Source organism: Antechinus flavipes, chromosome 3, assembly GCF_016432865.1.
Source record: "Antechinus flavipes isolate AdamAnt ecotype Samford, QLD, Australia chromosome 3, AdamAnt_v2, whole genome shotgun sequence".
Classification (NCBI taxonomy): Eukaryota; Metazoa; Chordata; class Mammalia; order Dasyuromorphia; family Dasyuridae; genus Antechinus; species Antechinus flavipes.
The window spans coordinates 593,623,712-593,642,148 of NC_067400.1; the positions used below are offsets into that span (position 1 = coordinate 593,623,712).

The 18,437-nt window shown below is 38.2% G+C and overlaps 1 protein-coding gene across 1 annotated transcript in view; it reads right to left on the bottom strand.

Moving 5' to 3' along the window:
• TNFRSF8 (TNF receptor superfamily member 8) overlaps window positions 1–18,437 on the bottom strand; it is a 60,508-nt gene that overhangs the window by 12,371 nt on the left and 29,700 nt on the right. Inside the window, exon 3 of the mRNA XM_051990845.1 lies at window positions 3,687–3,809. Coding sequence (XP_051846805.1) covers window positions 3,687–3,809 — 123 coding nt within the window. The remainder of the gene's footprint in view (window positions 1–3,686; window positions 3,810–18,437) is intronic.

Genomic DNA, 18,437 nt, shown 5'->3' on the forward strand with positions numbered 1-18,437 from the left:
ACATTATCCCTTGCACTCACTTCTGTTCCGACTTTTCCCCTTCCTCCCTCCACCCCCTCCCCCAGATGCAAGCAGTCCTATACATGTTAAATATGTCCCGGTATATCCTAGATACAATATATGTGTGCAGAACCAAATAGTTCTCTTGTTGCACAGGGAGAACTGGATTCAGAAGCTAAAAATAACCCAGGAAGAAAAACCAAAATGCAAACAGTTTACATTCATTTCCCAGTGTTCTTTCTTTGGGTGTAACTGCTTCTGTCCATCATTGATCAATTGAAACTGAGTTAGGTCTCTTTGTCAAAGAAATCCACTTCCATCAGAATACATCCTCATACAGTATCGTTGCTGAGGTATATAATGATCTCCTGGTTCTGCTCATTTCACTTAGCATCAGTTCTTGTAAGTCTCTCCAAGCCTCTCTGTATTCATCCTGCTAGTCATTTCTTACAGAACAATAATATTCCATAATGTTCATCATATACCACAATTTACTCAGCCATTCTCCAACTGATGGGCATCTATTCATTTTCCAGTTTCTAGCCACTACAAACAGGGCTGCCACAAATATTTTGGCACATACAGGTCTCTTTCCCTTCTTTAATATTTCTTTGGGATATAAGCCCAGTAGTAGCACTGCTGGATCAAAGGGTATGCACAGTTTGATAACTTTTGGGGCATAATTCCAGATTGCTCTCCAGAATAGTTGGATTCATTCACAACTCCACCAACAATGCATCAGTATCCCAGTTTTCCCCCATCCCCTCCAACATTCATCATTATCTTTTCCTGTCATCTCAGCCAATCTGACAGGTGTGTAGTGGTATCTCAGAGTTGTCTCAATTTGCATTTCTCTGATCAATAGTGATTTGGAACACTCTTTCATATGAGTGGAAATAGTTTCAATTTCATCGTCTGAAAATTGCATGACGCTCACTTCTTGCAGGAAACATAATAACATTTTCCTCCACTCACTTCAAGAATATGGGTCTGAAGTGTTCATTTCTAACACAGCCGTGCTGTCCATTGTACAGCTAGGATCACAAAACCTAATTTGGTATGAGTCAGGAGAGTGATAATGCAGGTTGAAAAAGAGGAAGTCTCTGGATTTATTCTGAGAGGAAGAGTTATCTACTACTAGGGAAGTGAGAATGCTCCGCTCATGTGGTCAGACCACACCTAGAACACTGTGTTCAGTTCTATTGGTCCCTTCATGTCCTTAATAGCTGTCATCTTAGGGCATCTCATTTTAGGAAGGAAATGTATCTACTGGAGAGTGTCCAGAAAGAAGCAGGGAAGGTGGCAAAGGACTGGGGATGTTCAGTTTGGTAGAGATAAGTCATGGGTGGTGGTAGGGAACTGATTGTTTTATTCAAAGGTATTGAATGAGATGACACATGTAAAGTGCTTGGCCAACCTTAAAACCTTCTTTAAATGTTATTTCTTATTATTTAATGTCTTAAGGGTTGGCCATTGGAAGAGAGATTAGATATATTTGGCTTGGTCTCAGAGAGGAAAACCAAGATCAGCATATAAGATGGCAATGACATCTGTTGGTTGGTTGTTCTTTATTCTTGAAGAGTCAGGGGGTTGGATTACATGGATAAAGACATTACTACATTAGAGCTGAGTTACAGTGTGTCCCACTGTGGCTGATCAGACCAATATAAGCTCAGGATGCTCTGCCACAGGTTGGACACAAATAGTCCCTATGAACATGTGGGGTGCTTCTCTAATTTTTCATATCTTGTGTTTCTTCTGAGCTAATTCAAAATTTTCTTTGTTCAGAGAGCACAAGACCTTCTTTGATGACGCCATGCTGGGCAGTCCTGTGCCATACAATTAATATTAGATGATTTTTTTTGAGGCAATTGGGTTTAAGCAACTTGCCCCGGGGTCACACAGCTAAGAAGTGTTAAGTGTCTGAGGTCAGATTTGAACTCAGGTCCTCCTGACTTTGGGGCTGGTGTTCTATCCACTGCACCACCTAGCTGCCTCATACAATCAATTCTAAAGAGAGACCTTGAGAGTGTCCTTGTATCACTTTTTCTGACCACCATGTTTTCAGCCATGTTGGTAATGATAAACATTTAGGAATGCTTTTGGGGTTTAGGAATCAGGAAAAAATTCCTTACAATTAAAATTATGCTAAGGAACATGGATTTCTTCTTTAGGTAGTGCACTAGTCTACCCTAAGCTGTAAGGCTTTGTCTGGTCAATCACTTATTGGGAATATAGAAAAAAGATTTTTCCTTCAGGGAAGTAGAATCTGAGACCCATTCCTGAGATTCTATAATTCTATTGGATCCCCACTCAAAGGCTCTTTGTCCAGATTCATTATTCATTCAACAAATATTTATTCTATCCCTCCTATGCAAATAAGGCACAAGCAGCTATCTTGTCTGCGTCTAAGATAGAGTGCTGGACTTGGAGTTAAGAAAACTCATCATGAGTTCATATCCAGGCTTGGATACTCACTAGCTATGTGACCCTGGCCAAGTCACTTCACCCTGTTTACCTCAATTTCTTCATCTGTAAAATGAGCTGGAGAAGGAAATGGTAAATCACTGCAGGATCTCTACCAAGAAGAGTCCAATATGACTCAACCATACTTATATGCCAGGCCACATGCCTTGCCAGTGATATTTCTTTTTTTCTAGTAACATGGACTTTGTGAACCCAGCATCATGTCCATGCTATGATGAACTGTCAGAGAACTTTAGGAGATACCTGTCTGGATGCCTAATTGGTGTATAATGAAGAAAACAGAACTGAGAGAACAATATACAGACAGCAACTACAGATGGAAGGGGAAGGGAATAAGCATTTCTATAATACCTACTATGTGCCAAGAATTTTATCTCATTTGCTCTTTACAACAACCCTGAGAGATACGTACAATTATTATTCTATTTTGCCATTGACAAAACAGGAAAACAGAGGTTAAGGGACGGAACCAGGGTCACACAACTAGTAAATGGGGCTGGATCTAAGTTCAGATATTCTTGGCTTCAGGCCTTAAACTCTATTCTATCCATCCCCTAGTTTTCTCTATAATAGTATACATGAAAAGCACTTATCTCCCTTCATATTCTACACAATGTCTAACATTAGTTCCAAATCATTAGTGATAAAATACACTTCTCAGCTCTCAGTACAGGGGTGGGGAAATGGAGGAACAGGGACTATGGATGCAGAAGGCTGCATATGCTGTCAGTGGCAGCTGCTTTGTGACTCTGATTTGCTAAATTGTGTTTCTTTGTGATGAAAAATTATGGGATATTGAAAAGTCACAGCAGTTTAAAAAATGTCAACAAAACATGAAAAAAAGACTTGACTCTCTGTGACTATAATGATGAAGGAATAAGGGCTGGCTCAGAGGACCTGACCAGCCAGCTCCCAATGAGCAATACTCTCTCTCTCTCCTGGTCATCTGTATTCTCTTCCATATATAGACACACTCACACACATATTCACAAACAAGACTCACATACACTCATACACACATACACACACTTACAAACATAAAACTTACACACATTTATATTCACACAATCACACACACTTACAAACATGCTCACACATTCATACACACATACATACACTTACACACACACACACACACACTCACAATCCCTTCATAGGTGAAGAAGGAACAAACACATGGCTAGTAGTAAGGACAATACCTTCTGAGCAGCTAACACAGGCCAGGCAGCGGGATGTCCGCTTATCTTCCAAGTAATAGTCTGGATTACACTTCTTTCTGCAGTCTTGAGGCCCTTGGGGACATGACTTTCGAGGCACCTGATCTAGAAGAGAGAACACAGTTGTTCTAAGTGTTTGTAGAACAGCAGATCAGGAGTGGATTTGAAGAAAAAAGATCGAAGGTCCACAAGCATGACTCTAAACTAGTCACTTGATCTCCCAAAATCTCACATTTCCTTATCTATAAAAAAGGAAACTCGATTTAGAATTAGAAAAGATTTCAGATGCCATCTCAGGTCTTAAGGACACTACCTCCTCTTGGTTCTCCTCCTACCTCTCTGACCACTTCTTCTCTGTCTCCTTTCCTGGCTCTTCCTCCAGATCACACCCTTTAACCATAGATGTTCCCAGGTTCTTTCCTGGCCCTCTTCTCTTCTTCTTCTATACTATCTCACTTGGTGACCTCTTCAGTTTCCATGGATGTAATCACCTTCTCGGTGCTGATGATTCTCAGATCTACCTATCTTGCCCTAATCTCTCTGTTGACGTCCAATTTCATATCTCCAATTGCCTTTCAGATATCTCAAAGGGACATCTTAAATTCAATATATCCAGAATGAATTTCATTATCTTTCTGCCTAAACCCTTCCTGCTTCTTGCTTATTCATGAAAAGACCAACACCATCCTCCCACTTCTTCAGACTCACAGCCTAGACTCACCATTCTCTCTCTCTCCATGTCTAATTCTCAAACATCCTCCACTTCTTTCCTCTGATACTCTCATGATCCTGGTTTGGAGCTTCCATAACTCATACTTGGACTGGTGCCTGCCTCAGGTCTTTTCCCTTCCTGAACCATTTTTCTATTTGACTACAAGGAACATCGAAACCAAAGTACAAAGTGGAAGAACCCCAAACACACAATGGCTAAATTTTAAAATTCCTTTTAAAAAAATAAGAAGTTCTACAAGCAACTGAAGGAAGATTTTCTTTTCTTTCTTTTCTTTTTTTGAAAGATTTTCAAATACAAAGGGAAATAAATTTGAATAACACAAAATTATTCTTCAGGAAAGAATGGAATAATGTATTCTGAAGACCAAGGGAGTGCAAGATGTAGCCCAAGATGAACTAAACTGAAAATTTGAGCTTAAACATGAATGAAAACAAGATGCTGAAAAACAATAAAATTGTACTCAATAGATTCTTAGAAAACAGGATCATAGAGAATGAGAAAGATGTTACAGAATCAGAAAAGGGGAAGTGCCCCAATTTTCAAAAAAAAAAAAATGAGGAAAGAGTACCAGTTGCACATTATAGTTAAGAGTTTGTCAAACATATATTGGATTGCTTGCCATCTAGGGGAGAGGGTGGGGAAATGGAGGGAGAACATTTGGAACATAGAATTTTGCAGGGGTGAATGTTGAAAATTATCCATGTATATTTTTTATTATATCTTTTTATTTACAAGATATATGCATAGGTAATTTTTCAGCAATGACAACTGCAAATCCTTTTGTTCCAATTTTTTCCCTCCTTCCTCCCACCCCTTCCCTCAGATGGCAGGTTGACTAATACATGTTGAGTATGTTAAAGTTTAAGTTAAATACAATATAAGTATACATGTCCAAACAGTCGTTTTGCTGTATAAAAAGAGTTGGACTCTGAAATAGTGTACAATTAGCTTGTGAAGGAAATCAAAAATACAGGCAGACAAAAATAGAGGGATTGGGAATTCTATGTAATGGTTCATAATCATCTCCCAGAGTTCTTTCTCTGGGTGTAGCTGGTTCAGTTCATTACTGCTCTATTGGAACTGATTTGGTTCATCTCATTGTTGAAGAGGGCCACATCCATTAGAATTGATCATCATATAGTTTTTTCTAATAACTTCTTATTGATAGAACTCATGCCAGGGTAATTTTTTTACAACATTATCCCTTGCATTCACTTCTGTTCCGATTTTTCCCCTCCCTCCCTTCACCCCCTCCCCCAGATGGCAAGCAATCCTTTACATGTTGAATAGGTTACAGTATATCCTGGATACAATACACGTGTGCAGAACTGAACAGTTTTCTTGTTGCACAGGGAGAATTGAATTCAGAAGGTATAAATAATCCAGGAAGAAAAACAAAAATGCAAGCAGTTTATACTCATCTCCCAGTGTTCTTTCTTTGGGTGTAGCTGCTTCTGCCCATCTTTGCCGATCATCATATAGTACTGTTGTTGAAGTATATAATAATCTCCTTGTCCTGCTCATTTCACTCAGCATCAGTTCATGTAAGTCTCCCAAAGCCTTTCTGAAATCATCCTGCTGGTCATTTCTTATAGAACAATAAAATTCCATAACATTCATATACCACAATTTATTCAGCCATCTCCAATTGATGGGCATCCACTCAGTTTCCAGTTTCTAGCCACTACAAAGAGGGCTGCCACAAACATTCTTGCACATACAGGTCCCTTTCCCTTCTTTAAAATCTCTTTGGGATATAAGCCCAGTAGAAACACTGCTGGGTCAAAGGATATGCACAGTTTGATAGCTTTTTGAGCATAGTTCCAAATTGCTCTCCAATATGGCTGGATGTATTCACAATTCCACCAACAATGTATCAGTGTCCCTGTTTTCCCACATCCCCGCCAACATTCATCATTATCTTTTCCTGTCATCTTAGCTAATCTGACAGGTATGTAGTGGTATCTCAGAGTTGTCTTAATTTGCATTTCTCTTATCAATAGTGATCTGGAGCACCTTTTCACATGTCCACAAATAGTTTCAATTTCTTCATCTGAGAATTGTCTATTCATATTCTTTGACCATTTATCAATTGGAGAATGGTTTGATTTCTTATAAATTAGAGTCAATTCTCTATATGTTTTGGAAATGAGGCCTTTGTCAGAACCTTTGACTATAAAAATGTTTTCCCAGTTTATTGCTTCCCTTCTAATCTTGTCTGCATTAGTTTTGTTTGTACAAAAACTTTTCAATTTGATATAATCAAATTTTTCTATTTTGTGATCAATAATGATCTTTAGTTCTTCTTTGGTCATGAATTCCTTCCTCTTCCACAGATCTGAGAGGTAAGCTATCCTATGCTCTTCCAATTTATTCATAATCTCATTCTTTATGCCTAGGTCATGAACCCATTTTTACCTTATCTTGGTGTACGGTGTTAAGTGTGGGTCAATGCCTAGTTTCTGCCATACTAATTTCCAATTTTCCCAGCAATTTTTGTCAAACAGTGAGTTCTTATCCAAAAAGCTGGGATCTTTGGGTTTGTCAAACACTAGATTATTAAAGTTATTGGCTGTTTTGTCCTTTGAACCTAACCTATTCCACTGATCAACTAGTCTATTTCTTAGCCAATATCAGATGGTTTTAGTAACTGCTGCTTTATAATATAATTTTAGATCTGGTACAGCTAGGCCACCTTCATTTGATTTTTTTTTCATTAATTCCCTTGAAATTCTTGACCTTTTGTTTTTCCATATAAACTTTTTTGTTATTTTTTCTAGGTCATTAAAATAGTTTTTTGGGAATCTGATTGGTATAGTGCTAAATAAATAGATTAGTTTAGGTAGTATTTTCATCTTTATTATATTTGCTCACCCTATCCAAGAGCATTTAATATTTTTCCAGTTGGTTAGATCAGACTTAATTTGTGTGGAAAGTGTTTTGTAGTTTTGCTCATAAAGTTTCTGATTTTCCCTCGGCAGATAGATTCCTAAATATTTTATACTGTCATATGTATTTTAAAAATAAAATAAATGTTTGTTGAACATAGGCTAGTGTGTTTGATTTCAATTGCTGGCAAAATTTGAAAACACTAAATAAAGAAATGGTTCAGTGAAAAACAACTTAAAAAGCAACTGGTAAAACAGCTTTAAAAGTGCCAGTTGAGCATCATCAGAACAGATTATGCTAACCAAGTATCATCTACTTTGGTAGTAATCAGGCTAGTAGATCGTGGAAATAATGTACATATAACTCACCTATATTTCAACAAAGTATTTCACAAAGTATTTCATGGTATTATTGGTAAAAAGTGTTACTGGTATTAAAATGTTCTTTCATGGCATTATTCAGGGAAATGTGGTCCAGATAACAGGCCCCAACCTGAAGAGGCATTGCGCCCAATGGGGAGTTTTGTGAGAATTTTATTGTTAGTAATAGTGCTATATTATTGGAGGAAAGCTTTTGTACCCTGGAAGCTCACTACAACTGGGCTTCTCACATTGGAAGTGCCTTGAATGCCTATGGCCCCTGCCTTTGATCACCTGGTTCCTCCCAGAACCTCCATTTTAAGGTCTTAGGCCAATATTTTCATTCCTCTCCAGCTTCGTTTATAACTCTCTGAAGCTTTCTCTACTATGCCCCAATGTAAGTCCCCCTTTTCCTCTTTATATGTGAGTTTCCTCCACTAGAATGTGAGTTCCTTAAAGGCAAGAACTGTCTTTCAATCAATCAATAAATGCTTATTAAGGGCCTACTATGTGCCACAAAACTGTGCTAAATACTGAGGATATTTTTGTAAAAAAAGGCAGCAGATAGGCTCTACCCTCAAGGAGCTTACAAACCAATGGGAGAAACAAGAAACAATCAATATTGTATTTATATTCCTAGCTCTTAGCATAATGCCTGGCACATGGCTTATTGAAATTGTGAAAGACAGTTGTTCAGAACTGCTTGGGCTCTGACTTCTCAGGTCCATATCAGCTCTGAAATGCATTGATTTCAGAGAAATATAGTACTCTGTCCTTTTCACAATATTGTCAAACTTTCTGTCTCAGGATTCTTTACACTAAAATATTACCAATAACTCCCTAAAGAACATTGGTTTGCATAGGTTATGTCTATGAATATTTACTATATTAGAAATTAACATGCCTTAATATTATTTTCTTTTAATTTTTGTTATTCTAGGCTCAGGTTCATTCCTCTTGCAACTTTTGGTTAACTAAAAGCCTGTCTTCTGTTAATATTAACTTCACCTGACCAAAATGTGTCCCATAGAATGTGAAAATTTAAACATTTCTTAAATAAGAAGCCAGAAGAAGAATCTCAATTGTCTCTGTCCTCTTGGCAATATGTAAATCTTCCTTCCCACCTCAATCAGCCTATTCGTGTCAAAAACAGGAATTGAACCCAGTTCTTCCTGCCACTCAGGCCAACTCTCTATAAACTTTTCCAAACGACTTCTGTTTGTGATCAGGAAGCAGCAATAAAAAAAGAAAATTATAATGACTTCTAAACTAAGGTGATTTCTAATCTCCCAAGAGAAGCTGCCTCCAGAAGCAGACTCAGTCAAGACTTAAAAAAGCTATCCTGTCAGAGGTCTAAAGTCTACCAAGATAATAGCCTCTTCCTCCCTAGAGATAGATACCTACCTTGGCCTAAAAAGCATCAATAAACCTACCACATGAGCAGGACAGTCAGGATGTTAAACTAAACTATAGTAGAAGATTCCTGTTGTGAAAAGAAAAATAGAATTGTGAAGAAGAGAGAGCCTTGCATTTCACACAGGAGCCACTGATAGAAGATTCATCTTCTGTGCTCCATTAAGAGGCTTGCAAGAGAATTCCTTCCATATATGCTTAGTTTATGCTACTGAGTTGCTGCTACCAGGACCCATGTATCCAGCTACCCCTCTGTGTTTTGTTTTTATGCATTAATAACAAAACGAACAAAAAAGTGACAAGTCTGTAGGTGAGATGAGTTCGAAGATCTCTTTCAATTTAAAATCCCGTGATCCCTTGTCCCATTTTTCTTGGGAATGGAGTTCAGGTGTAGGGAAGGGAACCCAAAATTTCCAACCTTTCTTTTCTCCTTCTACCTTGACCTGGCCTTGGAGGAGAGAAGGGAGGAAGGGTCTCCCCCCTTCCCTATTTCTCTTAGAGCCACCATCCCAATAAGCTCCATGCAAATTCTGCCTCTGAAGGCCCAGTGTTTAAGTCAGGCACCAAATGTCACAAATTTCCTTCCCAGAGTGAGTAGGGGTTTTTTGTATATGTGTGTGTGTTGGGTTTGGGTTTTTTTTTCTTTATTCTTTCCGGAAGCAACCCCACTGGGTAAAACACCAGCAAAATGCCCCGCCCACTACTCCTCTCTTCCCCATGCATCTGGCTGGCTTCCAGAACGAGCTCTAGTGACTGTCCTCAAGGGGGGAGGGAGAGAGGAGTGTTCCCCCCGTGAGTCATGCAGCTGGGGGAGCGGGAGGGAAACCCCATTCACAGCACCCTGCTGCCTTGGACTTCTGCTCCCCAACCCCTGCACCTGAGTCTGTAATCAGAATCCACCAATCCCCGTGGTTTCCCACCAGATCAGTGATGGAGAGGCCAGGGGATTGAAAGGAAGTCAATTCTTCCTGGTGCTGTGTGTGGTTAATGATCTGGGAGAGATAATCTAGAAACCCCAAAGTGGAGTTCAAAATTTTCTCCTGCTTTGGAATCAGCTATTAGCAGAAGTTTTGGAGGATGGGGGTGGGAGGAATGATGCATGCTGGAATTGGAAAATGAAATATCACAGGAGTTCAGAGGAGAAAGAGATTGCTTCTGACCGGGCAATCAGGGAGGGTGCCTCAGAAGAAGTGGCAGTCTGTGCTGAGACTTGAAATCTATGGAATATCTCAACAAGAGCAATTTTTTTTTGGTGGGGAGGGCATTTCAGGGAAAGAAATTATCTATATTCCAAGTTTTAAAGACAGGAAGATAGAGATGCCTTTGCAGGAAATAGCTCAATTTGATTGTACATGAAAAGCCAGAAATCCAGCTATAGGAGGATAGACTTAAGGGATGTGATATATTGCTTTCTATTTTGTCTATGTCCTTAGTTCAGAGTTGTATAATGACTAAAGAGCCCACAGTTCCAGGAAATCCTGGGTTCTGAAATGTCCTGGCTGTGTAACTTTGGGCAATTTACCTAATCACTCAAGGCCCCAAAGTAACCTGGGTCTACAAATTGCAGAGAAGATGACAACTAGCATAGGTAGGACTTCCCAGTTTCGTGTCAATGAAATCATAGACTTAGAGGTTACCTCCCAGCACTTATTTCAGTGTCCTGGATGTTGGAAGCACTTAATAGGTTCAAGATGGATTTGATGGTAAAGGGTCCTAAAATTTAAGTAGGTTGACTTTGTTTCCTTACCAGAACTATGATTTCATTTGCAGAAGAAGTTTCCAGTAAGGAAATCTCTTCTATTAATCCATTAGTCATCAGGCATTTATTAAGCACCCATTATGCTAGACACTAGGGTAGGGAAACAAAGCACTGAGGTCATCACTGGAGATCCAGAGACTAAAATAAGCAAACAAAAAAAGAATTGAATAAATGATTGTTAATTGACTGATTTTTCATTCATTCACTTGTTAGAGGCCGCTAGGTGGGCAGGGGATAGAGCACTGGGTCTACAATGAGGAAGATCTGAATTCAAACGTAGCCTCATTCATTCCTTAGCTATCTAATCCTGGGCAAGTCACTTAACTTGTGTGCCTCAGTTTCCTCCACTGTAAAATGAGGATAATAATAATACATACACACCTTATAGGATTGTATGAAGATCAAGTGAGATAATATTTGTAAAGCACTCAACACAATGCCTGGCTCATAGTAGGACTTTAATAAATATTTGTTTTCTTTTGCCCTTCTGCAAGTGAGCCTCAGAGGATTACCAGAGTCATGCAGCCAGGATGTATTAGAGGCAGGACAGAAATTCAATCTTCCTGAAAGGCTCTGCTGCCTCTCTAACCAGCAAGTTAAAACTAGCAATAGATATCCATCAAGAGAAGGAATGATGTCTGGGGTCTGTTCTTAGCTTTGCAAACTCCATGCCCTCCCCTCCATCATCTCAAGGCCTTACAAGAATGCTGAATAGCTATCAGATCTCTAATTCTTCCATCTCCCTCATGTTCTGCACATAGTAGGAGTTTAGGATTGGTAAATCTGAGTCTTTCTTGGTAAATCCCACCCAACCCACCTCAGAGGACAATATTGTTATCAAACAGTATAAGATATTAGGGAAAGCACTTACAGTTGAATACAGCCACATTGATACAATCTGGTTAAATTCGACAAACATTTATTAAGCACTTACTGTAGACTAAAAATTAGCTAAAACTTAGTCCCTGCTTTTATAGAACTTATAACTTAGTAGATAAAAAAGGTAGCAAGATAAAAAATTGAATTGTCTATTTGTGTCCGATTTTTTGTGACCCCATAGACCAAACTATCCATGAGGTTTTCCTGGCAAAGACACTGGAATGGTTTGCCATTTTCTTCTCTGGTGGATTGAGGCAGAGATAAAGTGACTTACCTAGGATCACATAGCTAGTGACTGAGGCTGGATTTGAACTCAGAACCTCCTGATTTCAGGCCTAGCATTCTATCCACTGAGTTATCTAGTTGCCCTGAGGTGTAAAACAATGTGTCATGAGAAGTCTAAGAAAAAAATCAGTTCATTTACAAACATTTATTAAGCTCCTACTATATACCAGGCATTATGTGCCAGGTGGTAACATACAAAAAAAGTAAAGTAACTGATTTTGGGAGAATCAGGGAAAGTGTTACTTGAACTGAGATTTTTTGTTTGTTTTCTGTTTTTTGCTGAGGCAATTGGGGTTAAGTGATTTCCCCAGGGTCCCACAGCTAGGGAGTATTAAGTGTCTGAGGCCAGATTTGAACTCAGGTCCTCCTGACTTCAGGGCTGGTGCTCTCTATCCACTGCATCACCTAGCTGCCCCTTGAACTTAGTTTTAAAGGTAGTCAGTCAACAAGTATTTTTTTTTCTGAATTTATTTATTTATTTTTAATATACATTGCTTTATGAATCATGTTGGGAGAGAAAAATCAAAACAAAAGGGAAAAACCATGGGAGAGGGGGAAAAAATTAGAAAAAAGAAGTGAACATAGCATATGTTGATCTATATTCAGTCTCCTTAATTCTTTTTCTGGAAGCAGTTGGCATTTTCTGTCCAAAGTCTATTGGGATTGCTTTGGATCACTGAACCACTGAGAAGCACCAACTCTTTCACAGTAGATCATCGCACATTCTTACTGTTACTGTGTACAATGTTTTCCTGGTTCTGCTTGTTTTGCTCAGCATCAATTCGTGAAAATCTTCCCAGGCCTTTGTAAAATCAACTTTCAACAAACATTTATTAAAAATGCCACAGGAATTCAAAACAGAAGAAGGGAAGGACATTCCAAGCATCCTCACTTCCTAGAGAAGCACTGCCAGATTCTAGCAGCAGCGAGGTGGTTCTGAGGACCAGATAAGGAATTACACCTCAGATGACAAGGTCCTGCCTTAACACTGAGCAATAACAAGAGTAACCATAGCTGCCGAGTATTGTGGTCCATTAACTCATTGGTGTGGGACAGTTTTTAGATGTTTAGAGTTTGTGACTTGATGAAAATATATATTAAATCAAATAACTATATGGAAACCATGAGGAGATTTTATAAGGGCTGTTGGGCTAATTTTTGATACAAAGGTGGATTTCTTGAGTTTTAGTTTATAGTTAATTATTAGCAGCAGCATTTGACATTTATTAAATTCTTTTTGAGTATCCTGCTAGTGTTGGGACCACAAAGAACATATAAAATACAAAGTGCTCTGAAGGAGCTCACACTGATGAAGGAGATTACATGCAAACAATTATATACGACTTGATATAGACAGGGAAAATTGTATATAGTCCAGAGGGAAGAAGCAAACATTAAGGGGACCAGAAATGGCCTCTTAAAGTAGAATTTGAGATGAATCTTGAAGAAGACCAAGGAGTTATGGATAAATCACTAACCACCAGAAGGTTCTAACTGGAGATATAAGAGTAAAAAAAAAAAAACCAAGGGATGAGATAAACAGAAGAACCAAGAAAATGAACTGAGTACAAGAGGAGATATAAAAAATTAAGGACAGTAGATATAGGAGACTTCAGCATAGACAGCAGAGTCTTTAGTGGCTTTTCCAGGAACTTGCTGATTAGAGGAGGACTATTGCTTGGCTGATCGGATGGGAAAAGACTGGAAACTATTGATTGAGAGCCAAATCCTACTCCTATGTGAAGTCTATGGGACTATTCTTCTTCAGCTACCATCTACAAATGAGAGAAGAAATTTTCTGAAAAGTACTGGTGTTGCCTTTTGTCTGATTATATAGAGAGAAACAGAGGGAAAAGATTTGCTTTGGCTGAGAGAAGACTTTTGGAACTGATTGGGCAAAATGCAATCCCAACTATTTGCAGATGGGAAAGAGGTGGTGGTGGTGGGAGAGACTTGACACCTCTTTATCTTAAGAAGAACTTTTGACTTTTCAATGAAAGTGTAACACTTTTCTCAGCACCCTGTTAAGAGAGGCTAGAAACAAAAAGAGCTTATCATTGATTCATTAGCTTGAAAGTAAGAAGAGCTTTGCTAAGCGGGAGAGCAATGACAATCAGAAAAGAAGCAGCTTTGTGTGATATAGATTGCTCCTGAAGGGAACAATAACAACAAGGCCTGGAAGTCCAGAGGTACAGGTTGCCCCAGGAACACAAGTTTCTCTACTCATTGCCATCCTTCAAAGTTTCTAAAAGTTTCTCTCACCATACTTCATGCATTAGTAAGAGAGTATGACCCAGGTTCTATTTAGTAACTTATATTTGATTATTCTTACTTTTGTTTTCTATTAAGTAAATATTCAGTTATTCATACTTTTGCCTTATCATTAAATATTAAACGTTTAAAAATTAATAGTAAGTGCTCATCTCATTTGGTATTTGTTTAGTTTATAACTTTAAAAAAAAAGAAAATCGATTAAAAATAGTTAATGATGTCAATGGTGACTGATTTTGTAGAAATGGGAAGTACGCCTACAGGAGCTCAGAAGCTAAAACAATAATAGAACTGTCCCCACCTCACATTCACATCAGGGTTACCCCTAGTATTCAAAAGAGAATCTTGAGTCATAAATACAAAGTCATTGCCCCTTTCTGCACCAGAGCTGTCAGCATGAATAAAGGTTCAATGAGCAAATCAACCCAGAGATCAAGAGTGAGGGGCAGACTGGGAGAGGAGTATACTACATCCAAAACTACACATGTATTTACTTCCTATGTATATATGTGCATATGTATATACATATATACAAGTGTGTCTATGTCTATATGTATGCATCTATATTTATCTATCTATATAGATACAGATATATAAAACTTATATGACATTTTTTCCATATTGAAAAGTATTGTTTAACATTTATATTCTTAGCATCCAAAAAATGCCTTGTATGTGGTAAGTGCTTAATATGTGCTTACTATTTGATTAACATAAGTATTGGTGGATGGATTCTAAATGTTTAATTGTTTATTATTATGTGAATAACAGTATTGATTCACTTGGCTTTTCTTGTGTGAATCCTTAAGTTGAACTTTCTTGAAGGATTTAAGGATTTCACTTATATATATGTATAATGCATATAGATATTATTTATATATTATATGTACGAGCACATGTAGAAATATATATTTTATATGTATATACATCTATACATTTATATATACATATATCCTTTATATAAACTCATCCTATTTTACTTACAATATTGCAATAATTTCCTAATTGATCTTCCTTGCTCAAGTTTTTCCCTATTCAAATCTATCTTCCACATAATTGACAAAATGATTCTCCTGCTGTCCAGGGAGCCTACAGAGTATCAGAGATGAGGGACTTTAGACATTACAGAATATCAATTACAGAATGGACTCAAATAGAAAATTAATATTTGATTTTCTCAAATATATAAGAAATAACATACTCCATTTCTCTGGTAAATTTACAATCTATTAATACTAGTAGTTTGCGAGGCAGCTAGGTAAAGCAGTAGATAGAGCATCAGCCCTGAAGTCAGGAAGGCCTGAGTTCAAATCTGACCTCAGACACTTAATACTTCCCAGCTGTGTGACTCTGGGCAAGTCACTTAACCCCAATTGCCTTAGCAAAAATAAAATAAAATAAAATACTAATAGTTTATACATCAATCCTTGATTTCATTTGAACTCACAGTTATCTTTAAAATTAGTAGGGGTAATATTGGGAGGAGGAGAAGGAGGAATAATAATAAGGTAGTAGTGGTAATAGCAGCTGCAGCAGTAGCAGTGGCAGTGGTAGTAATGGTAGTGGTAGTAGTAGTAGCAGCAGCAGTAATAGTAGTAGTACTTATTACTATTAAATACTATTACTATTAAATTGCTCATTACTATTAAGTACTATTACTACTAAATTACTTATTACTATTAAGTACTATTATTAGTAAAGTACTTATTACAATTAAGTGCTATTACTATTAAAGTACTTATTACTAATTAGTACTGTTACTATTAAAGTATTTATTACTATTGAGGATCAGAGAGTGTCCAGTAGAATTTACTGGGATACTGGTATACAGAGTAGTTCTGATATAATTTCTTACATGAAATGGGCTGGAGAACTTGTATCCAGGACAGTTGTAATAACATGAAATGGGAATGACTTTGAGACATTTTTGAGTATGTGTAAACATTTTATAACTGGTTAGAGTCAACTAACCATATGATGAGGAGAAATCTTTTCAATTGTCTGGGCAGCCAGAAGTTGAGGAGTCTTCAAAAGGTACCAGCTGTCTAGCTAACCAGAGTCTTGGCCATTCTCTTTGGCTGCTCTCTTGGTGGATATTTGCTCTTGGTTTATCTCCATTTTCAGTATCTCTCTGTATGTGTCTCTGTCTCTCTCTCTCGGTCTTTCTGTCTGTCTCTCTCTTTCCCCTTTTCCCCTTTCTTCCATCTTTCTTTTTCACTCTTCTTTCTCTCTCTCTGTCCCTGTCCTTCCTCTCCTCTCCTTCTACTTTCTCTTCCTCCTTTCCTCCCTCTCTTTATTTCTTCCTCCCCACTTCTCTGTCTCTATCTCTCTCTGTCTATCTCTGGGTATCCAACTCTATTTCTATAGTTATCTCTGACATACAGTTCTGTGAAAATAGGATTGAATGCTTTGTCTTGACATGGATCCTTTCATTTCAAAGGAAGGAGAATAATCTGCAGGTTCCAACCTCGTAAGTTTCAAAAGGTGAGGAAAGCAATCCTCCTGGAATCCAGAACTCCCAGTGGTCCAGGTTGCGACCCATCCACAATGGACATCCTGAGGGTAGAGGAATTTAGCTGATACAAGGACTCTTTGGAACACATTTTGATGCTAACTTGATAAGACCAAGGCAACCTGGAAAGTGTGCTTATGAGTGAGTCTGCTCTTCCTAGAGACTGAGGTGTTATAGGGAAAAAGTGTCCTCTGAAGTATTAGAGAGAAATATTTATACTTCTGTTCTTGCTACATTTTTGAAGTAAATATTCCTTTATATAAGAAACTGAAGCACAAATCAAGCACCTAACAATGGGGGACACATCTGGCAGGGACTTGAGAAGATAGCATACCCCTGAGGAGGAGATGCAGCCAGTCAGTCAAACATTTGTTAAGCACCTACTATGTGTTTAGCACAGTGCTAAGTGCTAGCGATATAAACAACAGACCTTGTTCTCAAAGAGCTTACAGTCAAATTTGGAAGATAACAAGCAAACAACTATGTACAAATGTAGTGTTCTCTTCTCTAAAATAAAATGTTCTCTGGGAACAGGTTTCTTGGGGGAGGCTTCTGGAGACAGCCTTAGTTTCAGATCAGAGTAATAATCACCTCAAATTCAGCCAGCTGTTAAAGTCCAGTCCTTTATTGTCTCCTTCAAAATAGCCCGGTTAGTTTTCTTAAAGGCCTATCTCCTTGTCCTTTGCCACTAGTCCTTGCCTCTGCCAGCTTCTACCTCTCATCTTCCCAATGTCTCCAGCCAGTACAAAGGTGGAAGTTGGAATGAATCTGACTCCGCCTCTGAGAGTGGGCTTGTGGGTTTCTGTCTGGCCCTGAAAGCTTCTTGCTTATATGCTGTACATTGAGTACACACCAATCATTACATCACTAGGCAACCATTATTTGTTGTAGGATTAAATCAATGCTAAATTAGCAATTTCCACAGAAATAGGGAAGTTAGGAAGAAGGAAGGATGTATGTGAATACCCCATCTATCCCATACTGGAGGTCAGTAGAAAAATTAGAGCTGTATAAGAAGAGTTGAGAATTATCAGCATAGAGAAGATCATTGACTCCATGGGAAATGACAAAATCACCAAATGAAATTGCAAAGAGGGAGAAGAGAGGAAGAACCAGAACATATCCATATTTAGCAGAGATGACTTGGATAAAGATCCAGCCCCAAACCCTGAGGAGCAGTCAAATAGATGGGAGAGAACAGGAGACAGTACAGTCATAAAAACTTAAGAGAGAAGACAGAGTCAAGGAGAAGAGGATAACTGACAGTATCAAAGGCTGCAGAGACCTCATGAAAGATGAGGATGGAATAAAGACCATGGACTTACCAACTAAGAGACTTGTTATATATAGAGTCAGGTGATTGGGTTTAAGTGATTTGACTGACATCACATAGCTAGTAAGTGTTAAATGTCTAAGGCTGATTTTGAACTCAGGTCCTCCTGACTCTATCCACTTTGCCACCTAACTGCCCAACAACTTGGGAGAGAGCAGATTCACTTGAGTGACATGCATAGAAGCCAATCTGTTGTTTATTCTTCATTCTCAAATAAGATCTTGAAATCAAGAAGGAGTAGCAAGTAAATTGGATTTAAGTGAGGGTGGGCCATGCAAAGTCATCAGCCTTGCTCTCTCC